At 39.0% G+C, this 19933-nt stretch overlaps 1 protein-coding gene across 9 annotated transcripts in view; it reads right to left on the bottom strand.

The window, feature by feature from the left end:
- The window catches only part of CADPS2 (calcium dependent secretion activator 2), a 573333-nt gene that overhangs the window by 33194 nt on the left and 520206 nt on the right, over nucleotides 1–19933 (bottom strand). For all 9 annotated transcript variants that reach the window (XM_045388493.3, XM_045388491.3, XM_065542514.2 and 6 more), the window contains 2 exons: nucleotides 8989–9072; nucleotides 8848–8880 (listed from right to left, as the gene is read on the bottom strand). In XM_045388493.3, the coding sequence (XP_045244428.1) occupies nucleotides 8848–8880; nucleotides 8989–9072 (117 nt within the window). The remainder of the gene's footprint in view (nucleotides 1–8847; nucleotides 8881–8988; nucleotides 9073–19933) is intronic.

Consider the following 19933-nt stretch of genomic DNA (forward strand, 5'->3'; position numbering starts at 1 on the left):
TCTCTCAGTTGAATGACGATGAAGGTTCTAAATCTCTCAGTTCACTAGCCTTTCCCTCATCTATCTTCAGGTGTGTCAATTAGAAAATACTACATGATGACTTGAAGAAGTAAAATTAAAATGCTGCATTATTTCATTGTTAGCTTTTAAAGTTTAGATGGACTGGGATGGATTTACTCAGCTCAATTTGGAACCATTCAGATTTTGGCTTAAGTGATGCCTCAGGGTGCTAGAATGCCAGTGTCCAGAGGCAGCTCATGGATTTACCTTACGTAAGAGAGAAAAGAGAGAAAAGCCAGACAGATAAAACCCAAAGGAATAAAGAAGCAAAACATTCATCTGGAAAGCACAACACATGACCTCCTCCACTCCTAGGCAAGTGAGGCTCTTAATCTGGTCCTGGTGTGCATCCCTCTCTCCAGGTGAATATGCCCCAGTGGGCAACAGCTCCACTCCCCGAGTTCTGTCTGGCTCTCATGCTGATGTAAAGCTCCGCGTATTCAGGTGGTGTTATTTAAGCAGTAAACAATATCAGAAGCAAAGAAGCAAAAGAAGGAAGAAGGAAAACACTAATGTCACTGAACTGATTATACCCTAAAAGCCACCAGTGATATACGCAAAGTGTGTACTATTCTAAAAAGGAACATAAATGAAAAAATAAAAAGCTAATATTGTTCACTCTGTGGAAGGCAACTAGTTTTTCTTTCGGTAACTGGTCATGTTCTTAATTAGCGAGCGGGAACTAGGGAGTAATGCATGGGAGCCAGAAGCACCATTCCAGGTAGAAACGAGAACAATGTATTGCAATAGTGCTTTACATTTACAAAGCATATTCATGTTAATGTGCTCATTGAATTCTGAATTCTCATAAGAACCTACTGAGGGAGGCAGCACAGGGATTATAGGTTGGTACAAAAGTGATTGTGTTTTTTGCCATTAAAATAATGGCAATACTTTTAAATACTATTATCCTCACTGCATGGGTGGGAAAATGGAAGCCCACAGATCAAACAGCTAGATAGGAGCAAGGTGGAAAATGAACTCAGATCCTCGACCCCATATCAAGTCTGTAAAGTTCAGAGGTGGGTAAGAACCACCTTTTGGGGATTTTGAAATGAGAAATCTTTGCCAATTATCATAAAGATGAGAGAATATTTGAGAGAATTCCTAATGAAGATAAGAGAAAGATTAGCCAACTCCTTCATCTTAGGACAGACTGCCAAGATCAGGCACCAGTATGATTAAGCCAATGAAGAGAGACAGTTTCTCCTTCCTTCCTCATTGTTTTGGTCTTTTCTTGGCCACAGTAATCTTTATCGTATCCTCCAAGTCTCTTCAGCTGTTTCACCTTAGTGTCTAGCATACAGTTGGTATGCAGCGTGGGTGATAATGTTAAAAAGAGCATTTTAAATAGGATTTTTCACATCAACACACATCGTTATACCCCAAAATGTCCTGTAACTGGTCTGACAATAGAATAAAATTCCAGAATCAGAGTTGGAAAGAACCTTTATTGTCATCTTGTCCTATTTCCCACATAATGCAGAAATATTCAGTACCACACCTGGTGAATAGTGGTGCAGCTTTTCCTATGTCACCTTTGTACATAACTAGTTTTTTTTTAAGTTTTGTCTTACACTGATTTCAGTTCTGCTCCCACTCGTTTTTAGTCATTGTTCCTAGTCCTGTCTTCTTGACTGATACAGGCTTAGGCTGTTCCTTTTTCCAAACAGGAGCCCTTTACATATTGATCAGGGCTATCTTATCGCTTAGATTTTTTTCCCTCTTTCTAGGAACAGTCAGATTTCTTTTTTCTTTTTTTTCCTTCATAAGTCATTATTTCCAGATCCCCTTAAGTAGCCTGGCTGCTCTCTAAGTAAACTAAAAAGAAAATGTTGTCTTAAAAGAATACAGATGTGACTCGTTCACAATCATACAGATGCGATCAATACAGTATAAGTGAAATGATTATTTCCTAGAAGGTAGATACTAGATTTTATTGTAATCAATAATAATAATAATGTATGATAATAGCTAGCATTTGTTGCGCACGAATTCCATTCTAGGAACTGTGAAAAGTGTTTAACATATTCACAGTAAGCCTATAAGAGGTGTAAGTACATCTCCATTTTACAGATGAAGAAACTGGTGCCTAAGGTCACACTGACCACAGATGAAGTGATGGAGCAAGAATTCAACTGCTAGCAGTTTGGTTCCTCAGTCTGTTAGTAACCCCTCTGTCACACAACCTCCATAGATCTATATACCTGATTTTTTCAAAAAGTAACTACTCCATATTATTGTCAAACCTGATCTTTTATACAACTTTTTAACATACCTTTACTATCAGCTACCTCTTACCTATAAGTTGTAGGTATCTTACCTATCTTATAGGTGAGCAAAACTTTTTTTTTTTTTGTTGGGGGGGGGGGGTTAGTAAAATAATTTAAACCTGCAGAATTTTTGGTTTTGGCTTAGTATTTCAATCTGCAAAGATAATGTGAACATTTTCATCCTCATCCTGCATCTAATTTCTGTCAGATCTGAGGTCCCTTCTAAGTTACTGTTGAATAGGACAGACTCACCTCATCCAGGTCTTGCTCTTCCCTTCCTTGCCTTCCTTCCCTTTCTTCCTTCCCTTTCTCCCTCTTTCTTTCCTTTCTTTTTCTTTCTTTTCTTTTCTCTTTTTTTCTTCTTTCTCCTTCTTTCTTTTCCTTCCTTCCTTTCTCCCTCCCTCTCTCTTTTTCTTTCTCTTTTCTTTTCTCTCTCTCTCCTTCTTTCTTTTCTTTTCTTTTCTTTTCTCTCTCTCTCTCTCTCTTTTTTTTCCCAAATGTCTGATGTATTTGCTAGCATGAACATTCCAAGGTTCTATGATAGGGCCATAAACTGTATAACTGCCACAGAACTTCTCCCCAAGATAGGGTTGTCTAGCCAAGAGCAATCTATAAAACTATGCTGAAGGACACAGCTCATCACTTAGATCAGAAAGATGTCAAGGAGAATCCTACCAACTTCTTTGCCGAGAGGCATGTGCCTGGAATTTATTTCTGTTCAGGACCACACTGAAGCATTTTTCTCCTATGCATAATTTTTTTCATTCTTAAAGTATCATGAGAAGTATACATTACAAAGATACAAAAGAATATGTTTATTATATTTAAATGATTTGATTTGGGTCATTTTCTGTTAACTCATACATCTTCAACTGTGCTATAATTATAAGGAATACCTGACAAATAAGTATGTTCTAGAGACATGAATTCCTCCTTTTCTGCATAGGAATGTCACTTAACTTCATTTGTAATTTTCACCTTACAGAATCAATTTATTTATTGCTTTAAAAACATTCCAGCCAGCCATGGTGGCTCATGCCTATAATCTCAGGACTTTGGGATGCCAAGGCAGGCAGATCACCTGAAGTCAGGAGTTTCAGACCAGCCTGCCCAACACTTGATGGGTGAAATCCCATCACTACTAAAAAATTCAAAAAAGTAGCCAGGCATGGTGGCACACGCCTGTTTTCCCAGCTACTTGGACGCTGAGGCACAAGAATCACTTGAACCCGGGAGGTGGAGGCTGCAGTAAGCCAAGATCAGGTCACTGCACTCCAGCCTGGGGAAGAGAGTGAGGCTGTGGAAAAAAAAAAAATTCTGGTAAGTGATAGTATAAGAAGGTATTGCCTTCGTATCCAGAAAACTTTTTCCAGCTTTTTATCTTCTCATCATCTTCCAGGGGGAATTTTTGGGCTCTATTGTCTCATACAGAGAACTGGACAAGAACTCACAAGGTGACAGAATATTAAAGTCAAAAGAACTAATGCAGTTAGGTAGCTTATTCACTCATTTTATAGATGACTAGACTGGGGCCACTTGAGAAATGCCCAAGGTCACACAGTTTCAAGGGCACATAGCCACATACAATTAACGGTAAGCTATTATTAAGTCCTTGGTCAGTGCTCTTTTCTTTTAATAAACATTTTATTTTAGAAAAATTTCAGATTTACAGAAATACTGTGGAAATATTAAAGAGTTTCCATATAACTCATACCCAATTTCCCCTATTATTATCATCTTACATTAGTATGGTACGTTTGCTACAATTAATGAACATATATTGACACAATATTAACTGAAGTGTGAGCTTTTTTCAGTTTCCCTTCATTTTACCCAATATCCTTTTTCTCTTCCGTGATGTCATTCAGGATACCACGTTACATTTAGTAATTTAGGTCTCCTCGGACTCCTCTTGGTTGTGACACTTTCTCCTACTTTCCTTCTTTTTGATGACCTTGAAAATTCTGAGGAGTATTCTCAGATATTTTGTAGTGTATCACCTATTGAGATGTGTCTGATTTTCTTTCATGATTAGACTGTAGCTACAAGAGGAAGATCATAGAGGTAAAGTGCCATTTTGATCACATCCTATCAAGGGCTGATATTATCAGTATGATTTATCACTGCAGAGGTTGACCTTTGATCAACTGGCTGGGGTAATATTTCTCAACTTTCTCCATTGGAAATTTATTCTCCCCATCTTCCTTTGCATATTGTACACTTCGGAAGGAAGTGACTATGTACATCCCCCACTTAAGGAGTGGGGATATATGATCCACCTCCTTGAGAGGGAAGTATCTATATTAATTATTTGGAGTTCTTCTGCATGGGAGAGCTGTCTTTTCTCCCCAATTATGTACTTCAATATTTACTTGTATCTGTATGGACCAATGGATATTTATTTTATGCTTTGGATTATAATCCAATGTTACTTTACATATTTGCTTGCTCAAATTATTCTAGCTTAGGCCACTGGGAGCTCTTTCCATCATCTGTTGTGTCTCTTTGAAACACAGAGTTTCCAGTTTTGTGTTTTTTGTGAACATCTCCTTTCTGTCACTACAAGATGGTCCATGTTCATCTTGTATATTTTCCATCATCGGCCATTTCTTCAAGGAGCCCTGGTTCATTTCTTTAAAGATTAGAGAACAAGATTTGAGTGCTATGTGGGCTTGTTGCTACTGGGGCATCACTGTTTCTAGGCTCTCTGAGCTAACAGAGCAAGAAAATGTACGTGAGCACATTAACGCGTGCATATACATATATCTAAAAATACTGTTAAATGTAACCAGCTCTATCTGTACTAAGCTAAAGACAAATTCACACTGATATTTCCAACTCTACTCCATTACAGGATCATTCTAGTCCCCTTCCTTTGCTTGCCTCTAACCTCACTCCAACAGTGAGAAACCTGGCTCCTACCAACCACCATCCATTTACTTAATTGTTCAATTCCAATACACACATATAGTGGCTTCAAAACTGTTAAACTGTGGAGAAAAACTTTATCAACCAGAGTACAATGCTTATTTATAAGTTCCATTTTCCCTATTCTCACAGACTCCACTAATTTCCAAAGTTACTCAGATCAGCACTGTCCCCACTCTTCTTTCAGTGAGTTTATCTCATACATTCACAATAGAATTATTTTATTATAGTTTCCATTCCATCCTGGGATTCTATGATCACTTAGTTGACCTTTAAATAACTGAATATACTTAGGTTCACTCTTTTTGCTATAAAGTTTGGTTTTGACAAATGCACAGTGTCATGTACCTACCATTACAATATCATACAGAATAGTTGCTGTGTTCGAAAAAATCCCCTGTATTTGAGCAATTCAGCCCTCCCTGACCTTGAACTCATGGCATCCACTAATCTGTTTATAGTCTTTATAGTTTTGCCTTTTGTAGAATGTGATATAAATTGAATCATACAGTATGCAGGCTTTTCAATTTGGCTTCTTTTGGCAATATGCATTTAAGATTCATCCATATCTTCATGTGAGATGAGAGCTCTTTTATTTTTGCTGAATAGAATTACAATGTGCGGATGAACCAATGGTTATTTATCCATTCACCTATTATAGGACAATTTTGGTTGATTCCAGTTTGGGTGATTATAAATAAAGTTGCTATGAACATTTGTGCACAAGTTTTGGGGTGGATATATATTTCAAATCATTTGGACAAGTGCTGAGAACTGTGACTGGTGGGTTACATGTAAGATTATATTTAGCTTTAAAAGAAACTGGCAAACAGTTTTCCAAAGTAGCTGTAGCATTCCTACCAGCAATGAACGAGAGTTCCTGTTGCTCTCTTATCTTTGTTAATATTTTGCTGTTGTCAGTTTGCTTTTGGATTTTGGCCATTCTAACAAGTACATAGTGGTATCTTCTTTTAATCTGCATGTTCCTAATGGCAAATGATATTGAGCATTTTTTCATAAGCTTACTTGGTATCTGCATATCCTTTTTGTTGCAGTGCCTGTTTGTATCTTTTGCCTGTTTAAAAAGTTTGGTTGTTTGTTTTCATATTGTTGAGTATTAAGAGTTCTTACAACACTTTGGATACAAGTCCTTTATCAGATATGTGTTTTGCAAATATTTCTTCCCATTTGTGGCTTACATTTTCATTCTCTTAATAGTGAATAAGAGTACACTTATCAATTTTAAGTCCAATTTATCAATTTTTTTCCTTTCGTGGATTACGTGGTGTTGTATCTAAAAACTCATCACCAAATCCAAGGCCATATATAATTTATCTTATATTTTCTTCTTGAAGTTGTACAGTTCTGCACTGTATGTGTGTCTAGGTCTGTTTTCAGTTAATTTTTGTGAAAGGTGAGCCAGCGCTCTTTTTCTCATGAGACTCTCTTAAGAGACAGCTTCAGAGAGGCATACTTGCCGGAGTTTGAGTATAAAAAAGAACAACGGCCAACAAGACCTCATAGCTTTTAAAGCTAATATTCACAGGCATTAACAATAGAAGTGTAATGTCCATAACTGAGGAAGGAATTCATCACTTTGTAATCTGCCATGGTCAAACCACATCTATGGTATAGTATGTTCTGCTCCAGGGTGCAATTTGATTAAGTGGTGACACTGATAAGCTAGAATTCCTCTAGGGTAGTAATTGCCATGGTGAAGAGTCTGGACATGATTGCCACAGAAGTGTGCATAATAATATATCTGGTTCCCTATCTCTTTTGTCTTTAAGATTGTAAACCATTTGAGGGCAAGAATGTATATCTCATCATGTATGCCCAGGACCTAGCACTTAGTATGAGCTAAATAAATATTTAAGTAGTGGGTTTAGTGAATAAATTGGGAATGTTTAATCTAGAAAATAAGGATTCCTCAGACAACAGATGCCTATGAATAGCCACCACACCTTCTGGGAAGAGGAGGCATGAAAATTGTCATTAAATATGCAAAGAACTATCATGCAGAAGAGAGATTAGAATGAGGATTAATGGGTAAAATGCACCAAGACAATTTCAACTCACAATACTTAAGAGTAGGCTGCCATATGGTCATCCTGTAACCACTGAAAAAACTAAACAGTGCCCAAGTGAATCTTTGTAAGGGATATTAGAGGAGGGGTTACTTGCACTGAGAAGGGAAGTAAATGAACCATGTTCTGTCTCTTTCAACTCTGAAATTCTATGGAGAGAATAAACTAGTAGAGGGCCAATTAAAAACCTCAAAATCTCTAAGAACATGAATAATTTTGATGACACAGTCCATTTGTAATTCAAAATCAACCAAAAACTATATTGTAACATGTGTGTTAGGAAGTCCAATGTGATATATACAAGATTATATGTTTCTTACTTTTTAAGATATCAAATATAAAATCTCCCCCTAATTCTCCCTTTCATGCTGCTGCTTTGTGGGGCTCTACACATGTGATTTTTTTCTACTTATGGTCCAGCACTGATTCCTTGATTCCAGGTACAAGAAGAGGAGGGTGTGAAGACTTCTTTGGGAAACATTTGTAAAATAAAAAGTCTGGTTCCAAAGAAACCCAATGCAAAGGTAGAAAAGTCCAGGGCCTTCTCATTTAAAATACTCATTTATAACTACAGCAGCAATAGAACTGGAGATAAAATGTGGTTGTGTAACCTAAAAATAAGAGCTATCTACAACTGATACATAAAGCTTGCCAGTACTCAAAACTGCTACCATTTCTAATGGCAATGTAGAGGTATAATGTTCTTCAAATACAAAGAGCGAATTTGTATTCCATCTAGTCTTAAATCGTAATTTATTTTTCATTGTGCTCTAATTCTAATTCTTTGAAAATTGACATACGTGCCAAAATAAATGATTAAACAGAACACCTTAGGCCTTGATCATATATGTGATAATAGAATTTAAATTAAAAACTAATTCGGAATGATGATCAGCTTAAAAATGCTGCACAACTTGTTGGTTATGTTTACCATGTGAATATTCTCATTGTAGCTAAGTCAGCTTCATGATTTCTGCTCATGGAATCTTAATTTTGGAACAACTTATGAGTTATTTCCCAAGAATTCTATGAAAAACCAAATGTTAAAATAAGTGACTATTGATTTATATAACACTTTTTCTTTATATATTTATATAACACTAATTATTTAGCCTGTTCATCTTCATCATTATTTTACCTTCTATAAGAAACCTGTCAGAGCTTCCATGTAAAGGGGAGGAAAAGCGAGCAGTTTTTCTATACATAGTGTGAGGCATTCTCTACCCCCTCCTAGAGTGCTAAAACTTCCCTTTGCAACTCAGGTGATATGTTCTTATAATGAATTGGCCTCCTTAAGAGTTTCTGAGTTACAACAGAAAACGTCAACGAAATAACCTTGTCACGCCTTGTTATGAAGGTTAGCGCTTGCTTAAGGAAAATAAACTACTCCCTAAGGGAATGGCACTGGTTTAAATATTTGAAATAAACCCATGATAAACTATAATTTCTTTTTTTAAGAAGTACATATAGTTTTAAAAAGCAGATACAAAAATACTTACTGGAACATCAACATACTTTGCAGCTGCTTTCACCTTAAGTGGGAAAGAAAGAGATAATTATGAGAATTATTTTTTAACTGCCATATAAGCACTACGACAACAGTTAAAAGACCACAGAAGAGAACTCATTCAAATACTTACAGTGAATGACAGAATGGATGAAAAGAAAGTGCCTTCATCATACCTTGACAGCTTAGACAACACACCTTCCAACACTGAAACAAACTATAATACAGTTATAGTGAGTATTTAGAATGTTACTGTGCATACAAACTAATAGCAGGGCAAACAATTCCTGAACCAATTTCTTCCATGGCACAAAAATTCACAATGAATAAACTGACAGCTGAGGTCAGACTGACTTGTGATGTTTACGCTTTCATTCTGAACATGAACTCTACTGTCCTTTCATTTCCCATGGCTGGAAATAATGCACTTTTTTTTTTTTTTTTTTTTTTTGAGATGGAAGCTTGCTCTGTCACCCAGGCTGGAGTGCAGTGGTGTGATCTTGGCTCACTGCAACCTCCACCTACCGAGTTCAAGCTATTCTCCTGCCTCAGCCTCCCGAGTAGCTGGGACTACAGGCGCCCACCACCATGCCTGGCTAATTTTTCTATTTTTAGTAGAGACAGGGTTTTGCCATATTGGCCAGGCTGGTCTTGAACTCCTGACCTTGTGATCCACCTGCCTTAGCCTCCCAAAGTACTGGGATCACAGGTGTGAGCCACCGTGCCTCGCCAATATACACAATTTTTTTAAAAATGAAAAATAATGTGTCATAGGAATCTAGTCACTATACATATGAGATCACTAAAGCCATTCATAAATAATCTTAGGTCCATGAGATTTTTCCTTAAAACATTTTGCAATTTCAATGTGGATGTTAAGAAACAATGGCAGGCAAGCTTAATCAGATTCCTTTCTATCGTATATGACTGGTTATCCTTCAACTTTTTCTACATCTACACAAGAGGCTGAATATAAAAGAACAGATACTGGGCCAGGTAGGGTGGCTCATGCCTGTAATTCCAGCACTTTGGGAGGCTGAGGTGGGCGGATCACCTGAGGTCAGGAATTCAAGACCAGCCTGACCAACATGGAGAAATCCTGTCTCTACTAAAAGTACAAAATTAGCAGGGCATGGTGGCTTATGCCTGTAATCCCAGCTACTTGGGAGGCTGAGGCAGGAGAATCGCTTGAACCTGGGAGGTGGAGGTTGCGGTGAGCTGAGATCGTGCCAAACAAACAAACAAACAAACAAACAAAAAACCCAAACAAAAACGAACAGATAATGAAAGGCAGGTGTCGTAACATGTGAGCTCTTATAACTATGACACAATGGTTGACATTAGTTAACAACCATTTACCAGGCAGATCTAATTGGCACGTATAAGGATCATCCCTGCTTCCCAAGCTTACGTAGCAGTTATGGAGAGAAAACAGATACACAATGCAGAGTACAATGGAAAAGAGCGCTAGACTCAGAATGTATATCCCAATTCCATCACTCAGTAGAATGCAGACTCAGTTTGACCACCTTACTTCTCAGGCTTCCACCATCAGTTAAATGGAGTAGCATGAGGGGGAGGATGTGGAATTCAAATTAGTCTCAAAAGTGGTTTACATTTCTAAAAAAAATATATTTCTATGAAATGAAAATAAACACATATACTATAATATAGTAAAAATGTGAAGCATTTTACTTTATTTGGCATGAAGATTGACGAATAAGAGATCTTAATAAGGACACACTGCCCTACATCTCCTTAGAACTAAAATAATACGCACTATTGACAAATTATAGATTCCCAAAGGGAAAATACTGACAAGGTTTTTTAAATACGAAAAGGGAAATTAACGAAGGCTGGGCTTTGTTCACATAGCAGCTTCTTCAACAAAGTGATAATAGTTCTAGGGACACAGCTTATTGGTCTCTGGTGACCAGAGAACTCGCTGTGAGTGCACAGGAGATAATATTTTCTTTATGGCTGATCAATTACTGCAAAATAGTTTATGCAAAAGAAACAAAAACTTCCCTGTAGGTTTCTCGATCACATCATTTGCGACATGATGTAAGAACACAGAAACAAAATCATGCAGACTGACTGTGAACTATAAGTGCATTTTTAAAGAATGAGAATAATGTATGCCTGGGTAGCTATCCTAAAGGATACCTAGGGAAAAATAAATCCACCCACAAAATTGCAAATTGCTCACACGTAGAAGTCCATTTAGCACTTTCTTCCTGACTGTTAGGATTTCTTACCAATCATGACTGGTTAACTCGACTTGATATGGTTTGCAAGGACCCAGAAGATGAATACTCAAGGGTTATGTCAGATCAGGGAAAGGGAATTCCAAACTTAATGGCTCTCTGAGGAAAATGCCTCATCTCTTGTAACTCAAATCTTGGAGCAAGTGTGTACTGGGTGATCTCATTTGCCACGAGGACAGCGGCAATTGCTATGGTTACTAGACAGCTTGAACCATGGAGGCTCTCGCCCAACACCTGGTTCTTAGTGCCTGCTAGTGAGTCTGTGCATACACACGTGTGTGTTGCTGAGGGACAAAGCAAGATAGAGGCAGGAAGCCTGTCGATGAATTTACATCTTGGCTCAAGTTGCAGCTCTGCCACTGTCTGGCTATGAGATAAATGTCAAGTCATTTTGCTTCTCTCTCTTCATTGTACTTCTCAGTAAAGTGGGGAAAAGGACAGCTATCCCGCCCACCTTACAAGAATGGTCTGAAGATCAGTGGAGGTAATTTACCTGAAAGAACTGTGAAAATAACCAAACACTAAAAAAAGTAAAGAATTAATATTATCCACATGATTAGCAAAATCACTATCTGTGTCTAAAAACCTGAATACATTAAGTCACAAGTTAATGGGGGCTGCCTTAGGATTACTTAGTGATAAAGAGGAATGAGTTTGCTACTTAAGCTAATGGGTCTAATTTAATTAAATCTATGGGGCTTCTATGGGGGTAGAATAAAGCTGAGGCTATAAGTTGGAAAACCACTGGGATTCTGCCTGTTTCAAGGATATTTGGCAGATGGCAGAAAGAGGAAGGCTTTAAACACAGGTGGTCTTGCTCCAAAGCCCATGCTCTTTACCCATCATGCTACAGAATTATAAGAATTAAATGATATGCTGAATGCAACATGCCCTGCATATAAGTATGCAAGAGTTCAGGTGTGGTGGTTCACACTTGTAATCCCAGCACTTTGGGAGGCCAAGGCAGGAGGATTGCTTGAGTCTCAGTGTTCAAGACCAGCCCGGACAACATAGCAAGATCCTGTCTCTACTAAAAAAAAAAAAAAAAAAATTGGCTGGGCATGGTAGCATGTGCCTGTAGCTTCTCAGGAAGCTGAGGTGGGAGGATTGCTTGTGCCCAGGAGTTTCAGGGTGCACTGAACAATGACTGTACCACTGCACTCCAGCCTGGATGGCAAAGGAAGACCCTGTCTCAAGTTAAAAAAAAAAACAAAAAAACAAAAAAAGAGCTTGGCTAGGTGCGGTGGCTCACGCCTGTAATCCCAGCATTTTTGGGAGGCTGAGGTGGGTGGATCATGAGGTAGAAGATTGAGACCATTCTGGCTAACACAGTGAAACCCCGTCTCTACCAAAAATACAAAAAAATTAGCCAGGTGTGGTGGCGGGAGCCTGTAATCCCAGATACTTGGGAGGCTGATGCAGGAGAATGGCGTGAACCTGGGAGGCAGAGCTTGCAGTGAGCGAGATCATGCCACTGCACTCCAGGCTGGGCAACAGAGTGAGATTCCATCTCAAAAAAAAAAAAAAAAAAAAAAGGCAGAGTAAGTGTCATTTTGTTATGATTATTAATGAGTACCTCGGATAAGAAATACAAAAACACAACAGTCTTAGACCTTTTCCTTCGGGAAATACAAACTAGTGGGAGAGACAGACATGAACATAACTGCACATGACACAAGGCAGAAGTGTTATGGGCAGTGTAGACGGTAAGCAGTATAGCTGGAACCAGAAGAGGGAAGAATGTCTTTGACTACAGTATATGGGGTCAGCTTCATTTACAAGGTGGCACAGGAGCTGAGTTGAAGGATAGCAGAGATGGAGTGGCTAAAAAGACCCTCTGGCAAGGTTGCTGGCAAATGAATTTAGGGCAGAAGTTTCTCCATTGTGGCATCTGGCAGCCTATCTGGCTCGTCTTCTTCAGAGCATGGTACAGCATTGGCTGATACACAAGTTAGTCCTAGGTGTCATCCTGTGGTCTGTTGCACTCATGCCTTAGAATTCTTTGTCTCCATTTCAAAAGTAGTGGAGAGTCTTTCCTTGGGTTCCTCCCAATCCCTAAAGGCCCCTGGGGAGGCTCAGTACAGCAGGGAATCTAAGTGCTTACATGGCAGTGAGCAGCGACAGCACCTCTGGGATTAACCAGCTGAGCTGTACAGTTCCTATAGGAAGGTTTTCTTTGTGAGATTTTTGTTGAGGCACACCTAGTAGAAGAGCTACCTTAAAAATCAAACTCTATTATAAATCTCAAGATTGACTAGTAATGATATACCTTCCACCTGGTTTTTAATTGCATAAAACAGCAAGATTCCGAAGAAACCCAGTTAAATGCTGGGTTTAGTTGCTGCATCTTTAACTGCTTCCTGTGAACTTTCTCTGTACAGCTCAGGGAGTATATAAACACTTATGAGTTTGCCTTGTGCTCTCTGTTCTCCTGAGGATGTCGGGTTGGAATGAAACACTATAATCTCTTTGTTTCCCTGCTCTTTATTACTGATGCCATTAACTGGGTTTGTTTGAAAAATATTTAACACCTAAATCTGTCTGCATAATTACTAACTTTGTCTCATGAAGCCCTTGGAAGCGACTGGTAGAGGAAACATGAAGTGTGCTTCAAGGCATGTGCATTTACATTTCTTGTTGATTTTGACAGCATATAAGATTCATATGGAAGGTAGAACCATAAATTCTAAGTGACAGGGAGGATTCCAGCTAGGGTTCAACACACAGAGTTCTTGCATTTTTAGCTGTGACACTTCATGAAATAAGCAAGGAATATCTGCATCATTTACACTGTATGTTATAAAATCTTCCACAGAAAACACAACCATCCCTAGTATGACTGATAATGAAAAACTAAGTGTTTTGTGTGGGGAAGGATGGGACAAGGGGTATCTATTAGCTGTTTTGTTTTTGTGTGTTAAGATCAGGACTAACTAGTATTGTTAAAAATATGTACATGTACCCCCTGAATCTATTTAAAAAACTTTTCAAAATTAAAAAAACATGTTTCAATAACATATTCTAAAAAAATGTGAACATAGAACCAGAATATCATGAACTAGGAGAAAATAGGTTGTTTTCCCTAAATCAGAATGTTAATATATAATATAATAATATGAGGCCAGGCACGGTGACTCACACCTGTAATCCCAGCACTTTGGGAGGCCAAAGCGGGTGAATCACGAGGTCAGGCGTTCGAGACCAGCCTGGCCAACATAGTGAAACCCTATATAATATAATATATATAATATATATATACATAAATATATATATTATATATACATATATATTTTTTATATATATATAAATAACATGATACAATTATCTCTTTCCCATCCTCTTTCTGTGAATCCAGCTGTGAAACTCCTTATTTGAAGCTTTGTTCCAACTGACTCCTAAAAGGTCTTACCGGATCCTGCACATCTATAGGAAGGAGGGAGAGTGTTTGACAGCATGCATTTATTCATAACATACCTTGTTCTGAAAGTATCTAGGACAACTTCTAAAATAACACACCTAGACCAGATGTTGGTGAATTCACCACACTGTTTTCTCTCACTGTTCCTTTTCACTGTTACCCCACAAATAAAGTGAATTATTTTACTTTGCGTCTCTCTCTGCTAAAGGCTCCTAAAATTGTATGCTATTCCTTTTGGGCACATACTTGGATTTGAACAGGTGCCTTCTGAATATATGGCCTTGATCCAAACAAGTAAATTGAGTAAATTTAATGAAATTAATTTCAGCAGGCTAAATTAACAAGAAATTTTAATTACATAATGTAGGCAGTCAGATCAGATTTATCTTCTATCTATCCTATTCTTCAGAGAAATCCAGGAGAAACTATTCTAAGTTACCAGAAACAGAGAGAGAGAGAGAGAGAGACAGAGAGAGACAGAGACAGACAGAGAGAATGTATATACACCTGTATATCTGTATCAATATAGTTGGGGGAAAAGTATATATTCTTTCCTAAATCCTTTTGTGTTTTTTTTTACAATAATTGAGAATCTAGGAAGTTGGACATTATAGAAATTATCTTTCAATTCATACCCAGAATTGACTGAGGGCCCTGTTCAGGAGTGCTTTCTGAGAGTTGTCATTTTTTCACTCTTGGCTCTGTTAATCATATTCTTATTCTAAGCCTTCCCCTAGTTTTTCTTTGGCTTTTTTCTTTTTTTTTTTTTTTTTTTGGAGACAGTCTCACTTTGTCACCCAGGCTGGAGTGCAACGGCGTGATCTCAGTTCACTGCAACTTCTGCCTCCTGGGTTCAAGTGATTCGCATGCCTCAGCTTCCCGAGTAGCTAGGAATATTGGTACATGCCACCATGCCCAGCATTTTTTTTTTTTTTGGCTTAAAACAACAAATATTTATTATGGTATAGTTCTGTAGTTCAGAAGTCCAATAAACGCTTCACTGGGCTAAAATTAAAGTGTCAACAGGGTTGAATTCCTTTTTGAAGGCTTTAGGGGAGAATTTGTTTTCTTGACTTTTCTTTTTTTTTTTTTTTTTTTTTTTGAGACGGAGTCTCGCTCTGTCACCCAGGCTGGAGTGCAGTGGCCGGATCTCAGCTCACTGCAAGCTCCGCCTCCTGGGTTCACGCCATTCTCCTGCCTCAGCCTCCAGAGTAGCTGGGACTACAGGCGCCCACCACCTCGCCCGGCTAGTTTTTTGTATTTTTTAGTAGAGACGGGGTTTCACCGGGTTGGCCAGGATGGTCTCGATCTCCTGACCTTGTGATCCGCCCGTCTCGGCCTCCCAAAGTGCTGGGATTACAGGCTTGAGCCACCGCGCCCGGCCTGTTTTCTTGACTTTTCTAGCTTCTTGCCTGCATTTCATGGTTCATAGTGTCTGTCCTCCATCTTCAAAGCTGGCAACATAGCATCTCTCTAATCCCACTTTTGCCATCTCATCTTTTTCTCTGATTCTTTTCTTTTGCCACCTCCTTCCCCTTTTAAAGACCTTGTGATTACATTGGGCCCACCTGAATAACTGAGTTATCTCATAGGGTTTTCCCATGTTGCAGGCTGGTCTCAAACTCCTGACCTCAAGTGATCTGCACACTTCGGCCTCCCAAAGTGCTGGGATTACAGGCGTGAGCCACTGCACCCAGCCTTGGCATTTTCATTGCTATATATAATGTATCACATTTTCATCTACCTGACTCAGAGTTGCCCCACCCGGTTACTCTAGCCGGACTCTACAAGCTGGTCTCACAGAATGTTTGCATGACCCACAGGCTGGCTGGTACAACCAAGATATAAAAGGGACACAAGAAGACGAAGGTGAAGCCACTCTTTCCCTCCTTGGTCTGGCTAAGTTCTGCATGGTGTTGTGGAGAGATCATAGGCGTAGGGACCTCAGGGCCAAATCCTGGCTCTGCTGACATCTATTGAGTGATCTTGGGCCTCTGTTTCGTCATCTGTGAACAGGGAGGCTGGACTGATGACTAGTCCTGCCTTGAAAGATGAGGCCATCCAGGTAGGGCCCCAGGCCTCCCTTCCCTTCTTAATCAGACTGACATCAACGCTTTATTTGATTGGTGTTATCTTTTGCAGTGCTAATATATATTTGAGACATTAATATATTTTATAAACATTTTTAAAGCATATAAAAGTCTCTCTTACAAACTATAAAAATGTTTGAAAAGTCCCTAGTAGATGACCTCAGGACTCTTTCAAGTCCAGCATTCTGTGTGCTATGAGTTTCTAGAGCCTGGAGACACCAGATGCAGGCCACCAGCAGGCTCTATGCAGATATGTGCGTAGGACTTTTGTTCTAGATTAAGAAAAGGCTGTCAGTTTTTTAAAAATCCAATAACCCCACTTTTTCTGATGAGGCAAATGAGTCATGTGAGGAGACTCAGCTGGTAACATTAGAAAATGGAGCTAGAATCCAGCTTTTCTGATGATGCCACACTTCGGTTGGTTTGATTTTAATATAAAGTAGCAATAAATATGACATTTCTTACGCTCTTTCCTTGGTAAGATTTAATACTCCTATTTTTTTCCCATGGTAAAAGTTATTGAAGTCTTTTTCTGGCTTTTTCCTTTTCTTTTAAGGTTACTTCCCCTCTTTTCCATAGGTGTTCCAGTTACAGCACCTTGGCCTGAGAACAGTGGCTGCTGATATAGTACTGTTTTCAATTGTTGAAAGCTTATAATCACATCAATATTTTGACCCCATATCCCTCCTCTGAGCTCCACACCCAAATAGCTAATGTCTTCCTTGACGTCTCCTCCCTCAGGTGTCTCAAAGGCAGCTCAATCTCGACATGTCCAATGCTGACATCATGGTCTTTCTCTCCAAATCTGTTTCTCTTCCAGGACAGCCCACATCCGGGAACGATACTAACATTGAGGCCATAAACCTAAGAGTACTCCTTACTATTTCCCTTTTCATTGTACATCTTAAATGTCTTTGGATTAGTTCACCAGAGACCAAGTAACAGCTTCTAGACTACCCCCTCTCCAATCTGTTTGCTACAGGCAGTCAGATGAATCTTCTTATAATGCAAATCTGATTAATTCCCTACCCACACTCTCCAACCTTTCAGTGACTTCCCATTGCTCTTGGGATAAAGACTTTAAGCTCCTTAGTACTTCCTACAAGCTTCTGCTCACTTCTGTAGCCTTGTCTTGCTTGAGGTCCTGGTTTCTGCAGTTTCTCCTACTTAAATGGTCCTTTCATCTCCTCCTGGTTAACTATTTCATTCTTAGGAATTGTGCTCAAGCTCACTTGCTTGGGAAAATCTTTCCTGTCTTCCCTGACTAAATGAGTCACTGTCACAGATAATCCTACATGACACATTTGTATGGGTTGCATTTTATGTTTGTTAGTGTGTCTTCTCCAAGGGTTAGCAAACTCCCTGAGGGCAGGGACCTTGTTGTTTTGCTGAGCACTGTATCCCTGGCATTGAGCATACTTTCTGGCACAGAGCTGCATCTTGAAACTCTACATTGCCTCATGGCTGCGAATTTAATCCTTTTTAAAAAATGAATGTTGCCCTTTTTCATTAGGGGCAGAGTCACAGTATATAGTTTTATGCAAAGGACTTTATTTTATTTTTTAGGTTAGAGACAAGAACTAGAGTATTGATGTCAGAGCACATTTCTTTAGCATTTTCCAGATTTACTTTCACCTTTTCTTAATGCCACTTATTCAGGAAACACTCATTGGATTATATGACAAGCAGTGTACAAAGAATAATACATTAAAGAGGACCCAGAGACACACACATAACCATGAAGAAATGGCACAGAAAGTGGACACAGAGGGCACTGGATGAGGAGAGGGCTAAATTTGCTTAGGAAGGTAAGATGTCTTCTAGAAAGGACAGCAAACCAAGACTTTTCTAGTTGAATTACAAGAATAAAGCAAAAAAGGGCTCTTCAAATAGGCGGCAGAATTTGAAAAGGCACAAGCGTCTGAAAAACTGTGAAAACAGTAGAACTTTGGAACAACTAGAGCTTAAGATATGGGGGAGAGTGTTATAGGGACAAGAGCAATTATACTGTGAAGGGACTTGTAGGTGATGCTAAAAAGTTTTTCTTGTGGGTCAACCTTTCACAAACAATATTCTAAGGAATATTAATTCCTGCAAGATATTATTAGGAATTCTGGGATAAAGGGCCCCAGGACAGGTTAAGTGTAGGAACACTGCACTCTCAAACAGTGCATCACCCTGAACTACAAGGAATACAATGTACCCCAAATGGGTTAGCAACCTCATCTCATGGGACATCAACAAAATTCAAGTACAAGGTGTGCTGAGACACAATTTAGGAAATGATGGCACAGGGAATAAGGAATGCCTACAACATATAAAGCATTGGCAAGAAATGGTCAAATCTGTATTTTGGAAAGATACTCTGGCTTCAGGGCTATATTAGTCTGTTCACACACTGCTATGAAGAAACACCTGAGACTCGGTAATTTACAAAGGCAAGAGGTTTAATTGACTCATAGTTCTGCATTGCTGGGGAGGCCTCAGGAAACTTACAATCATGGTGGAAGACAAAGGAAAAGCAGGCATCTTCTTCACAGGGCAGCAGGATGGAGTGAGTGCAAGCAGGGGAGATGCCAGACGCTTATAAAACCATAAGATCTTGTGAGACTCACTCACTATCATGAGAAAAGCATGGGGGAAACCACCGCCATGATTCAATTACCTTCACCTGCTCCCACCCTTGACACATAGGGATTATAGGGATTATAATTCAAGGTGAGATTTTGGGTGGGAACACAGCCAAACCATATCAAGGTTGAAGTGGGGAACCATGGTGGAGATCAGTGAGGCAAGAATTTAAGTGGGGAAATGATGAGGGCCTGGAAGACTATAGTAGTGCCAGTGAGAATGGAATGAGGCAGAAAAGGGAGTGTTTAGGAGATTGACTCAAGGCCCTGATATCCTCTTGCATGACGTGCTTGAGCAGATTCTATAAAGACAGGGACCCTAGGATGACGAGATTTTGCAATGAGGTGATTGGTACCGCCAATGGAGACAGCAAATGCAAAACGAGAGGCACCTGGGGTGGGGTGGAGGTGATGTGGTATTTTTAGACATTGACCTTGTAGAGATGTACAGAAAGCAACTGGAAATACAGGGTTTTAGGTGATAAAAAAATGAGAGGAACAATAATAACAATATCAACTAATACAATGTGTTGGCCACTGTTCTAAGACTCTATCTGTATTAACTTACTTACTATTCACTAACACTCATAAATGCTACTATCATATTACTCCTACTTTATAGAAGAGGAAACTGAGCCATAAAAAGCTTGTTTAAGTAACTTGACTAAGATTA

The sequence above is a fragment of the Macaca fascicularis genome, chromosome 3 (assembly GCF_037993035.2).
Source record: "Macaca fascicularis isolate 582-1 chromosome 3, T2T-MFA8v1.1".
Taxonomy (NCBI): Eukaryota; Metazoa; Chordata; class Mammalia; order Primates; family Cercopithecidae; genus Macaca; species Macaca fascicularis.